The following is a 17,675-nucleotide window of genomic DNA, read 5'->3' as shown; positions in this document are numbered from 1 at the left end:
GGGACTTTATAGCGTTAATTATGATTAATTAATTAAAAAAAATTAAGGCATTTAATCACAGTTGGCATTCCAAAACAATGCAGAACTTTTGTCAGTGCACGATTTCCTGGTACACCGATTACAATGATACACACGTTAGAGCTCGGCTAGCAGCTAGTAAAATAGAGGAATCGGATGAAAGCACGTTTCTAGGAATTGTGCAAAACCGCATGGTGCCATCTAAATGCCATCTATGCCATCACTGCATGTTGCAGTGAGCACAGAAACCGCAAGAGCTGTTAGTGCTAGCAGTCCCGGTCCGAGTATAGACAAGACGCGTTGGCAGCCCAAACTTTTTTTTTTTTTTTTTACCATAATACTGTTTTGAAAAAGTACTTAAAGTACTTAAAATGGCACTTTAACTTTAGGTCTGTTCAGTTTTTCTACTGTTTTCAACTGAAATGTAATTAAATGCATTTTTCCAGACATTGAAAGAGCTTGAGTTTACAGTATACATGTCTGTGTCTATTATTTGATTCAGTCGTCCACTAACATCCATTTAAATTGAAAAATTGTTATTTTTTATTGTTATGCAATTAAAATGTGATTAATTGAGATTAATTAATTACAAAGCCTCTAATTAATTAGATAAAAAAAATGTAATCGAGTCCAACCCCTAATTTAAATATTTCCCAACAACTAACTTTGTTCTATCTATCTATCTATCTATGCACCTCACATTAGTCCTGAATAAAATATACAGCTTACATATTCCATTCTCTGAAATATACATGTGAGTATTAGACACAGTGTAATACTCACTGGAGTTTGTGGTGCTGTTAAAACAGAGTGAATTAAACTCTAAAGTGCTTCTGTTATTTAGCCTATAGGACACTGACTAGGGTTAGGGTTGTCAAAATAATAGAAACGTGTGTCAGTACAATACAACTGACTAGTACTACAAACCACAGTCTCTAAAATGAAAACACAGTTGAATCAACAGCTCTCTCAGTTGTTTGAAACAAATGCTGAACACCATAACCTTCATGAAGATCACGTTTATTGTTCACAGGAAAGCTCAAAGAATGACTGACTATAGCCAGATGTAACTATCATATTCCATATCCATATGTGTGAGCCATGTTATTGCCATAGTAGATGTTAACTAGCAGGTGAAGAAACTCGAAGTCTGACTAAACTACATGATCAGCTGAAAGCTGCTGAACATTTCTCTGTCTATTTCTGATTATATTTGTGTAGAGGAAACACTGAAATCCCTCGTTACACTGTAAATATACACTCAGTGACTGACTTCATTATTGTTCCACTCGTGGTGTGACAGTGGAATAAAGAGTTGCCTCTGCTGCTTCTGGAGGACGAGTGGCACCCTGATCTCCACTGATAACGGCTGGAAGTGTGTTTCCCTCATTCTGGAAGTTGACGCTGGCGTAGTGGAGCAGGTCTGGAGGAGGGTTGACAGTGGCGTAGACAGCTGGAAGTGAAGTCACTTGCTTGTTCTGCAACTGTATCTCTTCATAATGGTGATCTCCATTATTTCCCTGAGGGGAAGGAGGAGAGACATGTGATAGATGCAGCTGTTGTACTCTTTATGCAAAGTAAACACACACACGTACCTCTGTGTTTTGTCCAATGTCCGTTTTCTGCTCTGATGATTCGCCTGCAGCGCAGCACGCTAAGACAAAGAGCATTTGAATGAATGTAAACAGGATTTTCCAGGATTTTCACAAATATAGAAAAGTCTTCATAAACACATACACCTGAAAATTGTGCATGTCTGACACGTTGTAAGTTTCCCCACTGTGGAATGAATAAATGGTTATCTTATCTTATCTTATGAAAGCCTTTTTTGACTCTGTCCCTCACCTGTAACCTTGAGGAGTTTCCGTTTGTACAGTATTAGTATGACCACCGCTACCACCAATAATGCTGAACACACCACTGTACCAACAGTCATACCTGTAAAAGAAGAGACAAATAGACAAAGAATAAAGCTCCATTGTCCTCTGAATTTGTGCATAAAGACGACGATGTGTCAGAGTCTGTTTGTTATCAGTAGGATGTATTGGAGGTCGAGTGGTCTCGCATGTGGTTTTAAAGTGTGAAGTGCCACCTGTGTGAGGGTGGAAAGCCAGAGAGTAAGAGAGGAAAAGAAAATGTGACATTACTGCATCCAAGATGACTCACACAAGGTTGTTTTTAATGAAAGAAGCTTGGTTCAGTCCATCTTTTGTTTTCCCTCCAGGTTTCATATACAGCCACTACTATTTTAACAACCACTGATGGAAGAAGTATAAGGTAAAAGATGAGGATGTGTCAGAGTGTGTTTGTCCAGTAGAAATCTTTGTATGTGGGGCATGTGTACCCCAGCTATTTGTTAACACACACCTATGTTTGGAGATTCATCGTCATGCTCTGTAGTTGTTGGCATCCCTGCTGTTGTAGAGGGTGGATGTTCAGGGTCTCCTATCCCAGTTCCATCTGTGTGAGGGTAAATATTGAGAGAATCTGAGATGGTTGGCTCCTTTGTTAGCCCTCCAGGGTTTCATATCCAGACATTATTATTTTTTTAGCCATTGGTGAAAAAATATGAGATCCTAAATTAAAAGTGGTAGTACATATGAAAACACTCCTTTATCACCAGAGCTCCTGAATTCAAACCATCATTTAAGTGAAGTCAAGTACTGGCATCAAAATGTACATGGAAGCATTTCAGCACCTCCTCAACCCTAGGCCTCATTCTCACATTTCCTGCTGAAGGAATGACTCAAATAAATTGAGTATCTCAGCAGCTACAGAGTTTATTTGTATAATCTTTAAATGATCTAAGTTTACTGCAGAGGCGAATCACTAAAAAGGGTCAGAGTAAATAAAGATAGATCTGAATCAGATCAACACTCACCCAAAACCTCCAGATGGATCTCAGTTAAACAGGAAGAAGAATCCTCATCAACTCTTTTCAAAGTACACCGGTAATTCCCGGCATCCTCCAGCGTCAGTGTGGAAATGTCCACAGTGTAGACTCTTCTCTGTCTATCATCCTTTAGAGAAAACCTGTCTCGTATTGTGTTCTCTGAATTGTGCGCTGATATCAGCTCTTTCCAATTAAGGTCTCCATCTTCTCTGCAGAGGCTTTTCATGGTGCCTTCTTCTTCGCTTTGATACTTGCAGCTGATGGTGACAGAATCTCCAAGACGTGCAGTCTGGCTGTCTGGTGGGTTGGTACCTTCCAGAGAGTTGAAGAGCATGGACTGTGGATTATTTGTTTTACTTTAAGGAAGCATTAGCAGAGGTCTATCTAAATCCACTCGTCCCACAATGAAAAAATTCAGCTAAACCCTGTCCACACTGTGCTTGGATGAATGTAGAACCTGCTTGACTGTGGTGCATGAGGCACGCTGATGTTTCGCTTGATAACAGATAAAACAGTCAACAATCGACAATTAAAGTCAACAGCCATCATAAAAAACCTTTTCATTTTTCCAGAGCCTCACAGCTTCATCTACTGTATCAGAACTGTTTGGGTGTGGCTTGAACAGTTTTAAACGGCTAGAAAACGACTGATAAATGTGTTTATTCTGGGGCACTTACTGATTTTTAATGACGCATTTAACCATGTAGCATTCTATGTGGCTCTATAGTTAAATCAGTGGAGAAAATATGTGACTAAAGCTGTGAAATAAATGAAAATGGAGTTAAAGTACATTTTTCTCTTCATTGTCCTACAGTGAAACTGTATAACAGCTGCAAGAAAACAATGGAAATAATATAAGAACGTCCTGAAAATTCAAGCGTGCTAGTTAGCTGCTTATTTCATTTTTAAAAATAATCAAAAATTCTCTGTACAAAAGTATTCTTTGTGATGCTCTGCATCTTCATTACTTACAGACAGTGTTCTGACCTCCTCCTGTATTTCCCGTCACCGTCAATAAACTTACACAAGCTGTTACAAAAAGTGCAAGAAAGAGTCAAAACATATTTCACACACCTTCGCTACCCAATATTAATATTAATAATATTACCTGTCATAAAGATGACAATGACTTCTAATGATGTCGTCATTGTCTCGGTCAGAAACTTTCATCCAAAACCAGTTGTCATAACATCTGTCCTTTACTCTGCTCTCTCTGTCTTATTCACACTTTCTGGTCCTCTGAGCAAATGAAACTGCATCAGCTTCTCCTTTCTGATGTGGATCTTTTTGAGCAGAAAGTGTGAGAGAAACAGAGACAGAAAAGGAGAAGAGAAAGTGAGATAGAGAGATCGACAGACTGAAAGATAGAGAGATTGAGAGATTGAGAGTGAGAGTCGTCCTTCACCTGTTGCATCTCATGATCTCATCATTTGTTTGAAACAAAGATTAACTTTCTTAACTTACATATCATACTAAAAATGAATGGGTCTTTTAATTTATAATGTCTCACATCATGGTCGCTAATATGCCGGTTTTATAAACTGTCTACAATCGGTTAAATCATAACATGTGTGTAATTTTGTGTATTATTAAATAGCATAAAGTTGAAATTCACTTTTGTCAGATTTCTAGTGTTTACGTGTGAGCAAACTGTTACTGTCAAGGGAGTGCTTAATCTGCTCCCAGTACTTCCTGTTTGTGATGTACCCATGCATGTATGGACAACGGTCGCTGAATTACTTACATAACTCTAAAGAAAACTTTCAGGATGATTCACAGACAAGTCCTGGAGCTATAAGGAGTGTAAACAGATTTGTGTATATTGATAGATGGATTACTTATTTGGGCGCTGATGATAGTTCAGCTCAAAGTGACAGGAAATGTAAATTCACACATAATCACACGTACTTGAGATTTGACACTTTAGTTCTTTTATATGTGGCTACTGACATGACCACAGATTTGCATTAAACTCCTATACTCCCAGAGTATGTTAACTGCAGAGTTTTGCTACTCGAAGACACAACTATAATGCTTAGATGTGTTAGTTTGTGTGTGTGTGGTCTTGTTTTGATTAGGTTGTGTGGGGCAGCTTTTCAGTTGTGGTTCAAAGCTTTGATTCAGATTCAGATTCAGATTCAGAAAACTTTATTTGTTCCCGGGGGGCAATTTAAGGCACAGTGAGCAGCTTAACGTGCAAGTACAGACATTTAAGGTGCAAAAAAAAAAAAAAAACAGGAAAACAGAACAAGATACAAAATAGAGGAGGAGGGCAGGTTGACTGTGCTATAGTTGTGTGTGAGCTAGAGAAGAGTCAGAGAGAGAGAGAGAGAGAGTGTGTGTGGAGAGGAGCTGAGCAGGAGGATGGCTTTGGGGACGAAGGTTGCTTTTCTCCTCTGAGTTCTGCAGGCGGGGCAGCAGAGCCGTCGTCCAGAGGGGAGCCACTGGAATGCTGAGTGGAGGACGTGTGAGGGGTCTTCGGTGATTTTTACTGCCAAGTTGAGTGTCTGTTGGTCATGAATAAGCGTAAGAGTTCTTACAGGCAGGCCAATGATCTTAGAGCAGACCGAAACAGTGCTCTGCAATCGGTTTCTGTTGTGGAGGCTGATGGAGTGGAACCAGCAGGTTATTGAGAAGGTGATGATGCTCTCAATAAAACTGTAATAAAAAGTCCGTATATGTCTTTGCTGACTTCAAAGGAGCTGAGTTTCCTCACGAGGTAGAGATGTTGCTGGCACCTTCTGAGAGTCTCTTTGGTGTTGGAGGAGAATTTCAGCAGGTTGTCAAAGATGGTGCCCAGATACCTGAACTCCTCGACCAGCTCCATTGGCTTCCCATGGATGATGGATGATGTTAGGGTTGGCAGCTGGGGAGTGCATTCTGGCAATGAAACTGAAGACACAATCACAAGGTTTGTGTGTGTGTGTGTGTGTGGAACGTCATCAATAGTGTAAAGGTAGCGTACAAAGTGCTGAGTGAGTACATGAATGTTTGAGCAAATTTACTAATTCTGTTTCATGTTACACAAATGAAAAGTTTATTTCAGGAGTTTCAGGAATTCTTGTGTGAACGTTTGATCTTTTTAAAATGTATTTTCCTCAGCCTTTTGATGCATTTCTCGTCTCCAGGTCAAGTACCGTTGCATTCACTTGAATTCAGTTTTGTATTGTCACCAAAAATTGTCATTAGATGCTTTAGACGGAGCCTGAAACCCCTAGAGTAAGCACTAAGGTGATAGTAGCAGCAGCGAATGGAAGCAGCGTTCAAAGTATTAATTTTAGAGCAGCTCAGTAGATATACAGGGTGCTTAGAAAGTCACTTGAATTGCCTCTGATTCATGGTGCACAAAACTTTCTCACCAATTTTGAAGACTCACCACTAGATGGTGTCATTAACCTGCATGGTTTTAACAGATTGTCTGTGCCAGGTCTAAGATTTAATTATTTCACAACAAAGAACTTTGTTCTATCTATCTATCTATCTATCTATCTATCTATCTATCTATCTATGCATCTCACATTAGTCCTGACTAAAATATACACACATGTATTACACACAGTTAATGTTGGTGTTGCTGATCATAGCAGAATCATTGAATTATAGTTCAGACAAAGAGCATCTGAGATGAACAGTGGGGCTTTAAAGGGTGTGGGAACTGTCTAATATAAGACAATAATGTGATCAGAGGATGAATGAATGTTGTAATAGCTAAGAAGAATATCTAGGGATAAAAAGCGTAAAAAACTTTGCTGAAACCTTTTTTAAAGATTTCTGTTTTTACGATTGACCTGTCCAGGGTGTACCCTGCCTCTTGCCCAGTGACAGCTGGGACAGGCTCCAGCCTCCCGTGACCTTAAAGAGGACAAGCGGTTACAAAGAATGAATGAATGTATGTCTGGAAAGGTTCTCAGTCATCCACGTCATGGCATATCCAAAAAAAAGACCTGTACATTTTTTTGAGAAAACGTTTTCAGTTCTAGGGGACTGGTGGGAAGTACATTGGGGAAACCAAGCAACAGGAGAGCCAGCTCATCAGGAAACGATTCAGCGGCCCACCTACACATGTAGGACAAAGGACACTCCTTTGAAGATAACAACGTCCAAATCTCAGCCAGAGAAGACAGATGATTTTAAAGAGGAGTAAAGGAAACCATCTATGTCAGATTGGAAAAACCTTCACTGAACAGAGGAGATTTAATCTGCCATCAATTAACAATACAGTTTTAACTTCTGCCCCCAAGAAGTATCTAACCATTAATGGAAATTACCGCATTGGTTTGTTAACTTCCCACCAGTCCCCTAGAACTGAAGAAGCTACTCGGATGAGTGGTGAAACGTCTTCTCAAAAAAACTCCAGCCCAGTTGCCTTTTTTGGAATGAATGTATGTTCTTAGGATTAAATGAACGTGGACCCGTTTCATGTCGATGCGTCCCTCCATCATTTAAACTCTTGGGGTTATATTTGGCCATGTGCAAGATACTTCTTATAGTGTCATCAGCGTAATATTGAAATGGCCACTCTTCCCTTCACATTTCTCACTCTCTCTTAAGTAACCCTTACAAGCAACCTTTCCTTAACAGCTTGAGCAGCAAAGCAAATAGATTATTTTTCTGTAAAGGACAAAAGTTAAAAAGGATTTTATTTTGGCTGCTCATAGTTTATAAAGAGATTACATTTGACATCAAGCATGCCTTACAAAATAAGTGCATATTCCCAGCAATGTGTGACAGGGATGCCAAGAAGAAACAGCTTCTGGTAAATTCCCTCTGTCACATTTGTTTTACTTCAGTTTCCCTGCATGTCACCGGTTCTTGTCTTCTTCTCCTTCTTTTAAGTCCAAATTTAATCTGAGTCCGTCATCCTTTTCGAGTAACACTAGAGGAGACCTGTGGTTAATCGCGATGCGTGGGTAAGTGAAGTCAGAGCTGTAGGTGTGATGTTTTTCCAGTGTAGCCTCTTCCTTTGCTCACATCACCTTTTCAGTTCCTGCATCTTGTAGATCGCAAGATGCACGTGTCAACCACAGGGACACTCAGAAAAATAAAATGAAAAAAACATTTTATTTTATTTAATGATTATACAATGTAAATTCACAGTATAATTTTAATGGACGTGATACATATTTTTTGTTACATATATATATAATCCCTCATGATATCTGTCCAACATCAGTTTAAATAATAAATTAACTCAGCAACAACATGCTCACTTAGTCTCAGCACAGCTTTGCATATCAGCAGTTCAGACATTGCTGTAGACTGTGGACTCATCTGCAGATACGTGTTTAATGGCCGAGTATGTTGCTGTTGTAGTGAGAGGCGTGAGAGCGTTGCAGCCTTTGTGTTTGCTGAAGCTAACAGTGGAGTAAAAGAGGCCGTCTGGTTGACTCTGATGCTCTGGTGAAAGGGTGGCACTGGTGTGAATATCCTCTCTGTGACCTCCTCTGTTGAGCCCGTCCCCTGTTTCCTCATTTGCCGAGGCAGCGGTGATGTCACGGCGCGCATGCTGTTTCTGAACGGTTGCATAGCTCATGTCATGGTCCTTTCCTGTGCAGAGATTGATGACACATGAGCAACATTTCTCAGAATTCTTTTATTTTCTTATTTGACTTCCTGTAGAACTATGAATCATACCACAATGCAGCGATCAAAGCAGCCGGAAATTAACAATGAACCCTTTATGGGACTTCCACGCACATTTTAATTTGCGTCCCTGTGCCTCTCAGAGAGGTTCAGAAGCATGTGGTTTTCACCCAGCCAGTCAGCAAAGACCAAAGGCAACACTCTCAGGTCAAATCAGGGTCAAATGTGTTCTGCAAAGTCCACCTCTGCATGAACCCTGAGCATAACTGCTTTATCGGGTACCATGAAGAAGTGGCCTAATGTTGTCTAATGTGATAATGTTTATGCTGGCAAGTGTCTGAATCACTACTTCTAATGGTGTAAATACATGTTTACATTAGTTTACCACATAAGGAGCCATATATGGTAAGTTCACTGACCTTGATTTTCTATGTGAAAACTTTGACGCAAAAAAGTCTACAATAGTGCTGTAGGGTTGACATTTAGTATTTCAATAAGTATCCTATAAAGGGTTAAGCCAAGTCATTTACTTATAGGCCAAAATTAACATTTCTGTTGGGGAACACTACAATCTGTCCAGCATGACCATTGGCTGGAGTAGGGGGAAACTTTCAGCTCTAAGCCACCACAAGTATTCACCTTTTGTGTGTTGGTTGCTTGAACTTTAGCTGTTGTTGTAGTGTTTCTATTAGTTGAGATGATTGTAAGGATGGTGGTAGTGGTCAAGGTGCCAGATGTGTTGCTGTGCAGTAGCTAACTTTCTTGGTGTTAGTATATCATTTTGTGTAACTTTTGCAAACGTTGCTAAGGATTGCATGGCTGCAGCATGGTTGCTAGTTGGTCTCTGGTTGTGAAAATTATGGGTTTCCACTGCTGGTGGGTTGAATGCTGCGGCAGTGGCTACTTGTAATATGAGCGTTTTTCATGGCTGTGTCTTGTCACATTAGCAAAAGTGGATTACCGATGGCTCAGTTCCATTAAGGGTTCGGGTAAGCCATGCCAGTGATCCAGCTTGCACAAAAGCAAGACTTCCACAAAGTGAAATGCAGCCATTGTTGCAGCCATTGTTACAGAAGGCTTCTGATTAGATCACTGTCTGAGGTTGGGGCTAATTCCTGTTGCCAGTGCAGTAACACGCTTTTGGACATAACTGTGGTTTTAGAAGAAGTCGCTAATGTGACATCTGGTGGTTGCAAAAGTGACAGTAGGGTGTTGCAGGCCGGCCACAGCGGCCACCTGTGATACAGATACAGCAGAAATTTTAACTTGTCACAGTAGTGAAAGCAAAACTGTGAACCAACATGCACAAAAGCAAACGCTTTTTAATAAATAGAAGAAATATTAGAAAAGTCTGTACAACTTGTGTCATTGAATGTTTGCAAACTTTCCCAGAGTGTTGGACATTCATTTTTAAATGTACGATGTAGAGTATCAGTGCAGAAACAGAAACAGAGCTGTGACTAGGTGCTAGCTTTGAATCTAATAAGTTTTTTTTTGTTTGCTTCCCCCTGATTGCTGCAGCTCTCTGCAGCATTTACTAAGGTTTGAGAGCTGACGTTAGAGTTTCTAGAGATTTGCTTGATTTTTATGAGGTGGTGTGTGCTATAGTTGCTTCTTATAAGCGTCTGGCCACTGCTAAGGAGTTGAACAGTTCGATTCTCGGTGTTATGCTCATGAGTTTCATACCAGAAGAGGCTCTGATCTTTCTGTTTCGGTGTCTGAAGAATATCACAAGGACCATCGCCAGAGTCAGCACAACCACGCCCAGACCCACTCCAATATACACAAGGTGGTCTGAAAAAGACGTTAATAATGACGTGTCACAGAGGACTGTCTCTCACACACACTTGCATATCTACACACACACACAGGGAGTTGTATTAAGTATGTAGGAGTAAAGCTTTGCATTGACTGACTCACTTGAACTTAATTCCGTCGAGCTGTTTGAATTTCCAGCCCCTCCTGAAAAATAAAATAGAGTTGTGTAAATTTAGTTCCTTGTCTTGTCGTGTATCACGTGATGTGTTCTGTTTGTTCTCATTTCTTTCCCGTAAAGACTCTGTGTTGCGAAAAATACACTGTTTTAGACACTGTTGTGAAATTAAATAGTACAAATGTCTGTATGTGGTTAGTGAGGAGAAATGGTATGAAGAAATGCTATATACAATGCTGAATTCACTCACCCTCTTTGACTGTGAGTTCTACTTTGTTATATGTGTCGACACCAACTCTGTCTATGCCACACCAGTACGTTCCTGAGTCATCCTTTGTCAGATCACGGATAAGCACATAGAACGTATTTCCTTTATTTTCAATGCAGTACTTGCGGTTATTTGAGTCTTTGTCTTTGCTAGTTATCAGGACGTCATCGTAGTTACAACCTCCCTTGCAGAAATATTTGATGTTGGAGTAGGCGTTTTGATGATTGCACGTTATTTTGACCTTTTCTCCAACCACTCCTGTTACTGAGAAGGCTTCCGTCTCCCATAATCCTACACAAAACACAGAGACAGCCAACAAAAGTCTTTTGGTTTGCACGCAAATCTGTATTTTCTGTAAACTCTCATCCTGACAAGAAAAATCTGATGTTTGAAGCAGTGGTTTCCAGATGTTTAAGACTAGGTTGAGTATTTCACATACATTTGTAGTAAATATTGCATTTTTAGGATTCGCAATGTGTGGTTGATAATGTCTGAAGTGTAGTAGCTCATCAGCACACTATACTACACATCTTAAAATGTCCTCTCAACTTACTCAAAATTTAACAGAGTTTACTGTAGGTACTAAAACAACCCCAAGACAAAAGGTAAAAAGTAAAAACTGTCCATCTGACAAATCTACAACCACAAAGCCAGTAGGCACGCAGATAGAGGAATGGAGAAAGAGGGACGAATGCATTAATCTTCAACTTACCTTTCAGAAGGAAGACCGCGATGAACAAAGTTATACCCATGTGTCTCTACGATTTGTCTATTTGTCTTTTTCTTTGAAGAATGGAAGTTTTTATAACTTTCACAAGTCAACACTTGTCATGGGTTCCTCTTTACTGTAGCACTTCCTGTGTCTGGCCAGTTGCCTCTGTCTATATCTGTCACTGAAAACCACTTTAAACATGTGATGTTGCTCAGAACATCCCTCCCATCTCTTTCAAGATTCAAGAGGTATAAGTCACTAAAACAATTAGCACAAGAACAGTTCCAGATAGTACCACTCGGTTTATTTTGGTAAAACATATGCTACATCCTTTCTGCTTTTCAAAATGACACATATTGAATCCAGCAGAAAAACACGATCAACAAGTCTGTAATATCTCAACTCTTTCATTCATCGACACACTGTAAAGGATAACAGTTTAAGTCTCCTAAAAATGAGATCCACGTTGTAACTGAAGTAAACATATGGTTTATTATATCATACAGTATGATATAAAATAATATTTCTCAAATCAGGAGTGAATCTGCTCTTTAGCAGGTCCAAGTTTAGGACTGACGTTTCCTTGAAGGCTATAATAAACATGCTCTTCCAGCTGGCTGAGATCCAGATGCTGGTATGGGCAGATGTGCCCTGGTACATCCACATCAGCATAGTCACTGAGGCCGAGAGAGATTTCAGAATCCCGGTGGTTTGATGTGAAGCGACGGCAGGAGTCAGCTGGTGGCGACGGTAAAGCTGGCAGATCGTTGTAGTTTGGAACAGAAGAGCTGCAGTGGAACTCGGGATCAGTTCTCACACCGGGCGTCATTGACTCGTAGTCAGATGATGTCTGTGGAGGGAACAGAATTCAGCTGACAGTACTGTCTAAATATTATGTTCACTGGACAACATGTTTTTTCAAAAAGCAAATATAGCTGTTCTCAGAGGTTTTACTGTGGCACAGCATTTCTAAATATGTTGGCATATTTTTTGACTACATGGACAATATTTGCTCAGTGATATTCCAACGTAACTGTGGCGCTAGATAAAATGATCTGATATACAGTATGTGTTAACATGCCCCCAAAACCTCCACCAGTACATATATTTTTTTGTAGACAGAAGAAGTTGCTTTTTCACAGTGCCTTCCAAAAGCATTCACCCCCTTTAGATTTTTACCTATATTGTTACAGTACAACACCACTAAGCAAGAGGCACCATTACCCAAACAACACCAGGAAGACCAAGAAGCTCTCCAAAAAAGTCAGGGACAATATTGTTGAGAAGTACAAGTCAGGGTTATAAAAATATATTGAAATTTAATGATCCCCTGGAGCACCGTCAAATCCATCATCATCAAATGGAAAGAACATGGTAAAGAGAGGGCCTTCATCAGAACTCACAGATGGGGCAAGGACGGTATTAATCAGAGAGGCAACACAGAGACCAAAGGTAACCCTGAAGGGTTCCACAGACGAGACTGGAGTATCTGTCCATAAGTCCACAATAAGATGTACACTCCACAGAGCTGAGTTTTAGGGAAGAGTGGCCAGAAACTTTTTGGCCACCAAGGAAAATGCTATGTCTGGTGCAAACCCAACACATCCTATCACCCCAAGAACACCATCCTCACAGTGAAACATGGTGGTGGCAGCATCATGCTGCGGGGATGTTTTTCAGCAGCAGGGACAGGTAAACTGGTGAGCATAGAGGGAAAGATGGATGGTGCTAAATACAGGGCTGTTCTTGAGCAACACCTGTTTCAGTCTGCCAGTGATTTGAGACTGGTTCACATTCCAGCAGGACAATGAACCACAAACATTTAAATGTGTTGGAATGGCCTAGTCAAAGCCTCAATCCAAGTGAGAATCTGTGGTCAGACTTGAAGGTTGCTGTCCACCAGTGGAACCCAGAGCTGGAGCAGCTGTGCCTTGAGGAATTGGCAGAAATCCCAGTGGCTAGATGTAGCCAGCTGATAGAGACTCATCCAAAGCAACTTGCAGCTATAATTGCCGGAAAAGGCGGCTCTACAAAGTACTGACTTTGTTGTTTGCTTCACAATAAAAAAATCACATCTTCAAAGTTCTAGGCAGGTTCTGTAAATAAAATGATGCAAACCCTCAAACAATCCATTTTAATTCCCGGTTGTGAGGCAATAAAACATGAAAAATGGCAATGAATACTTTTGCGAGGCACTGTCAGTTTATTGCCAACTCCAAACAAATTCTACAGAAGAAGAGATGAACCAAGACAGAGCGGCATTTCCAACGTGGCTTACCACATCTACTGTGGGCTTTTTTCATCTTTTCTCACCCTTGTTTTTCGACCTCCACGTTTCTGTCTATTCTGAAAACTCATCATGTCACCTGATGTTTACCATCAGGGTCAAGCATGTCCTGAAAGAAGATATTCATTCCAACTAAAGACGAACGATCTAATCAAGCATTCACATGGTTATTTGCAGCTAACATTTTCCGCCTAAGCAGATTATGAGACGTTTACTCCACGCCTCTCAATCCAATTGAAATTTCTTTCCTATCAGGCTGATTAAGGCTGGTTACTCAAGGCATTTTTGTTGTGTCTGGGCAGGAATTCTGATTACTAGCTGTATACTATGTCCATGTAAGCATTTTAACATCGGTATAACGATGACCATTTCACCCTCTAAGTTTTCATGTGAACAGTGAAGAACAGTGGATCCCGATGAGAATGTCGTTAATTAAAAGCATGTGGATTTAGAGGGAAAAAAGACAAGTTAGCCAAGAGTTATCCTGAGAACTACTTGAACATAAATCTGCTGCTGAGAAATTTTAAATGTATTATTACATATTGCTATTGCCATTGCCATTGCCATAACTTTGCCATTGGTAAAACCATACCAGTACTGGTAGCAGAGCTAAAAGAGTCTGTGGTGGACGAACCTCTCTGTTTTGTCGTTGTTCCGATCTTCTCTGTCTAAAAGCCAGCAGTAGGCAGCATGTAAACAGACACACGAACAGAATCGCTACGACACATGTCACAGCAGTCAGGACCAGCGTCAGGTGGTGCCCTGCAGGAAAGAACAACAACTGAGATCTGAGGTTTACCTGAGAGAGGATTGGATCATGTGAAATAATAATAAAAAAAAAACTTTTCATACCAACAGGAACACACGCACATGTACACACACACACACACACACACACACACACACACACATTACTCACAGTCTGGTGCTGGGTCCACAGGAGAGGCCTGCATTACATTTACTGTGAAAATGCAGATAATAAGTATTTATATATATGTACACTAGTATATAAACTACATGTAATATTGTTAGTATTGGTATACTTACAAATAAAATGAACACACAGGGCAACCTAGTATTTTATATAGAAGTATTTTGACTTTGATTTGATTTGATTTGATTTGACTTGTGTGAGATTTTCAATGGGGTTTACTGTTGGTGAATGGCACCAAGAAAGCCTTTGCAGTTGTAATAATTTATATAATACTATTGATTCGGAGGTGCCCAAAAGTCTGAGGATATCTATGCAAATACATCTATTCTTTGAAATGAATAAAAGATGTATGTACTTATAATATCAGCGCAACAATTTGAAATGAATGTCTTAAATATATACATGAGTGTAGTTTTGGTTCGCCGATCCCTGCAATAGCTAACACGGACTTTACACATTTGTGCATATCCTGATAACCCATGTTATCCACACATGATATGATAATGGCCCTGCTGCCCCAAGAACCACTGTGATGGAGGTCAGGTAACTGTGGAAAACAGTCCATGATGGTCGGCAACTTTGTTTTCTTTGACCTTCACTTAAAGGTGACAGAGAATGAAAAAACGTTTTTACCTTGTCTTAGTTGAATAACGGTAGTCTGCCCGCATTCACGAACATACGAAAAGTGCTAGACATTCTGAACATCTCCGTTTCATAGAAATTCCTCCTTTAGAAATGTCAGCCAGAAAATGGCCCAATCTGAACAACGGATACATATTACGTAAAATGCATCTCACTGCCCCTCCACTCTCATTCAATTCCCTCCCCTTCAAAATTATTTGCATACATCCGCCCTCTCGCCTCCAACGGGAAGTACATTGCAGCAGTGCTTGCGGAGTTCAAGGCGAAATGGCGAGTCGCGTTCCGAGGTGTGCTCTTCCAGGCTGTGCAAGCGGTGTGCAAACTTTCCATTACATTCCCACCGAAAGAAATGCACGAGATGCGTGGCTGCTGTTCATTTATAATCGAATTCCAACTACATTCAACCACAGACTGCTACTTTGCTCAGCCCATTTCACCTCTGACAGTTTTACAAAGCTGGGACAATTTCAAGCCGGCTTCTCTCAGCGCTTGATGCTATGTAGCGGAGCAGTTCCAACTTTGCTACCAAATCAACCTCAACAACCAGTACAAACTGTAAGTGTCAAGTTGTTGTTAGATTGTTTTTAAAACGTTAAAATAGAATATTCGTTTTGGTTTGTGTAAGACTACTGTTCGCACTTTAGAGTAACGTTAGCATCAACCATAACTTAGCACAGGTGACTAACACACCAGGCTTGATTTGTAACGTTAGCGTTACCATCGGGACAGCGGAATAGCTTTTTAATGTCTTTATCTACTCCGTTTATTGTGTTCAACATTAAGAGTTTCGTCTATTGCTCTCAACTAGCCTCTGGTTGACCTCCCCTGCTAGGGTAACAAGTGGCAGCAAATGCAGCCAATCAGCGTCAAGTGCTTGCGTTTCATAATGAGGTTGCCAGTTAAGCCCGAAGGGGCGCCAAATAGGTGCAAAACCACGCGTTTAAAATCCCCCACCCTAATATAGCTTTCTGAGAGAGGTTTTTAGGAAGCTTCTAAGGCATTACAGACCCAACCAAAATGTTGTTGTCTACATGTCACATCACAGATCAAGGATAAATACCCCGTTCAATCATTCTATGTCACCTTTAATTCTTCCCCTACGCTTTGTTTTCAACCAATTCTGTCTTAACTGACTTTCTTCTGAGAAACTGAAAAAGTGCCTGTCGTTGATTTGGAGACATGTGAAGGAACCATCTGAACAATCATGATTTGGTTACCCTATGAAACCTTCAGTCTGGCCATAATTTGATGAAGTGTAAGGCTGTTTTACATCACACTGTTTAGAAATAGAAACTTTGAAAAAGCAGAACAGGTATGGGAAATGTGACACTGCTTGGTTCTCATTTGTTCTAGGTGTGATCAGTCTTCAGTTGAGGTCTCGAGCAGGACCGTTGTTACTTGAGAAAACAGCTTTTCATAGCTGGAGAAACTATTCAGTGTCTTAACTTTGTCTTTTTAGGCTGCTCTAAGACAACAGCAGAGAACAAAGAACAGATCTTATTTTGCAAATGTAATGTGCAGAACTGAAGTCCGTATATAACCTGATGGGAGCCAGAACATTGTATTGACACACTGTACCTTGAGAAACATTTAGTTGTATGACACTGATGTGATCAGGGAAGCGGGAGATATCCACCCCGCAACAGTATATGCCGCTGTCCTCTAAACTGAGTCTGTCCACACTGACAATGAAGAAGGCACCAGATGTGTTGTCGTACAGAGAGAAGCGTCCTTCACTTGCCCACTGGTCGTGTGTTTCTGTCCATATCAGGAGACTGAGGGGCTCACTATCATCAACGCGGGTGAAGTACTTAGCATTGACCTCCCGGCCGTTTGGATATTCACATCTGAAGTCAAATCTCTGGCCCTCCACGCCAGTAACAGCCGTGGTTTTCCAACTGATCAGAGCTGTCAGCCAGTGTTGGCGTTAGTTGCGCAGTTATTGTTTTGCAAAATGGTTAACACAGACTTTTAAATTCTTATCAACTCACCTTGGATTTGTAGTGTTGTGATGATTAAGGCTAAAGTCGTTCTCCATGAGCCCCAGGACGCTCCCATCACTCCCAGTTCGCCCTCAGTCCACACTGTCAGATTCTCCCCCAGCCTCACAACAAAGGAACAACCTGGACTAAGAGCTGGGTCTTTAGACTGTGTTAAATCAGGTGCTTTTAGGTCCTAGTGTTTAAACCTCTTCCTCTTTCAGGTACAAATCTGTCCACACATAATGCGTTTCCCATGAAAGTGAAATTATGGTGGTTTTTGTGACTCAAAAGGTGATTTTGGACATTGCACAGTAATAAATCACTCATTTTACACCAGCAGTCATTACACATTAGTTAAATTAATTCTATCTTCCTACATAACCTGTGTTGTTGCCTACTACATGGTTTTGGATACTGCTTCAT

General features: G+C 40.5%; 2 protein-coding genes across 3 annotated transcripts; both read right to left on the bottom strand.

The window, feature by feature from the left end:
- Positions 1–723: 723 nt before the first annotated feature.
- Positions 724–4,411, bottom strand: LOC311506677 (uncharacterized protein). The gene is made up of 7 exons (XM_084570728.1): positions 4,020–4,411; positions 3,884–3,940; positions 2,900–3,223; positions 2,386–2,478; positions 1,864–1,956; positions 1,614–1,672; positions 724–1,538 (listed from the first exon to the last, which is right to left on the bottom strand). Exons 1-7 carry the CDS (start codon positions 4,057–4,059, stop codon positions 1,296–1,298), a joined length of 909 nt encoding a protein of 302 aa, XP_084426854.1. The 5' UTR covers positions 4,060–4,411; the 3' UTR covers positions 724–1,295.
- A 3,296-nt stretch (positions 4,412–7,707) lies between these two features.
- LOC311497610 (uncharacterized protein) lies at positions 7,708–17,636 on the bottom strand. 2 transcript variants are annotated; one of them, XM_084557923.1, is made up of 8 exons: positions 17,262–17,636; positions 14,614–14,655; positions 14,329–14,456; positions 11,408–12,257; positions 10,678–10,986; positions 10,415–10,456; positions 10,181–10,288; positions 7,708–8,458 (listed from the first exon to the last, which is right to left on the bottom strand). In XM_084557923.1, the coding sequence occupies exons 4-8, from the start codon at positions 11,445–11,447 to the stop codon at positions 8,154–8,156; spliced, it is 804 nt and encodes a 267-aa protein (XP_084414049.1). In that variant the 5' UTR covers positions 11,448–12,257; positions 14,329–14,456; positions 14,614–14,655; positions 17,262–17,636; the 3' UTR covers positions 7,708–8,153. The 2 variants fall into 2 exon arrangements, with proteins under 2 accessions (XP_084414049.1, XP_084414050.1); XM_084557924.1 differs by lacking the exon at positions 17,262–17,636 and having other exon boundaries at positions 14,329–14,679.
- Between the last annotated feature and the right edge of the window lie 39 nt (positions 17,637–17,675).

The sequence above is a fragment of the Chelon labrosus genome (genome assembly GCF_963514085.1).
Source record: "Chelon labrosus genome assembly, chromosome: 2".
Taxonomy (NCBI): domain Eukaryota; kingdom Metazoa; phylum Chordata; class Actinopteri; order Mugiliformes; family Mugilidae; genus Chelon; species Chelon labrosus.
Note: the sequence above shows the minus strand (reverse complement) of the source record. Positions and strands in the feature narration are given on the sequence as shown.

Coding starts and splice junctions, on each gene's coding strand:
- LOC311506677 (XM_084570728.1), bottom strand. CDS start 4,059: ATGACGACATCATTAGAAGTCATTGTCATCTTTATGACAG. Junction 3,224..3,883: donor AGGAGGTCAGAACACTGTCT/GTAAGTAATGAA, acceptor ACTCTCTGGAAG/GTACCAACCCACCAGACAGC. Junction 1,539..1,613: donor ACATTGGACAAAACACAGAG/GTACGTGTGTGT, acceptor CCTTCCCCTCAG/GGAAATAATGGAGATCACCA.
- LOC311497610 (XM_084557923.1), bottom strand. CDS start 11,447: ATGGGTATAACTTTGTTCATCGCGGTCTTCCTTCTGAAAG. Junction 10,289..10,414: donor CTCGACGGAATTAAGTTCAA/GTGAGTCAGTCA, acceptor CGTCTTTTTCAG/ACCACCTTGTGTATATTGGA. Junction 8,459..10,180: donor AAAGATCAGAGCCTCTTCTG/GTATGAAACTCA, acceptor ATCTCTGCACAG/GAAAGGACCATGACATGAGC.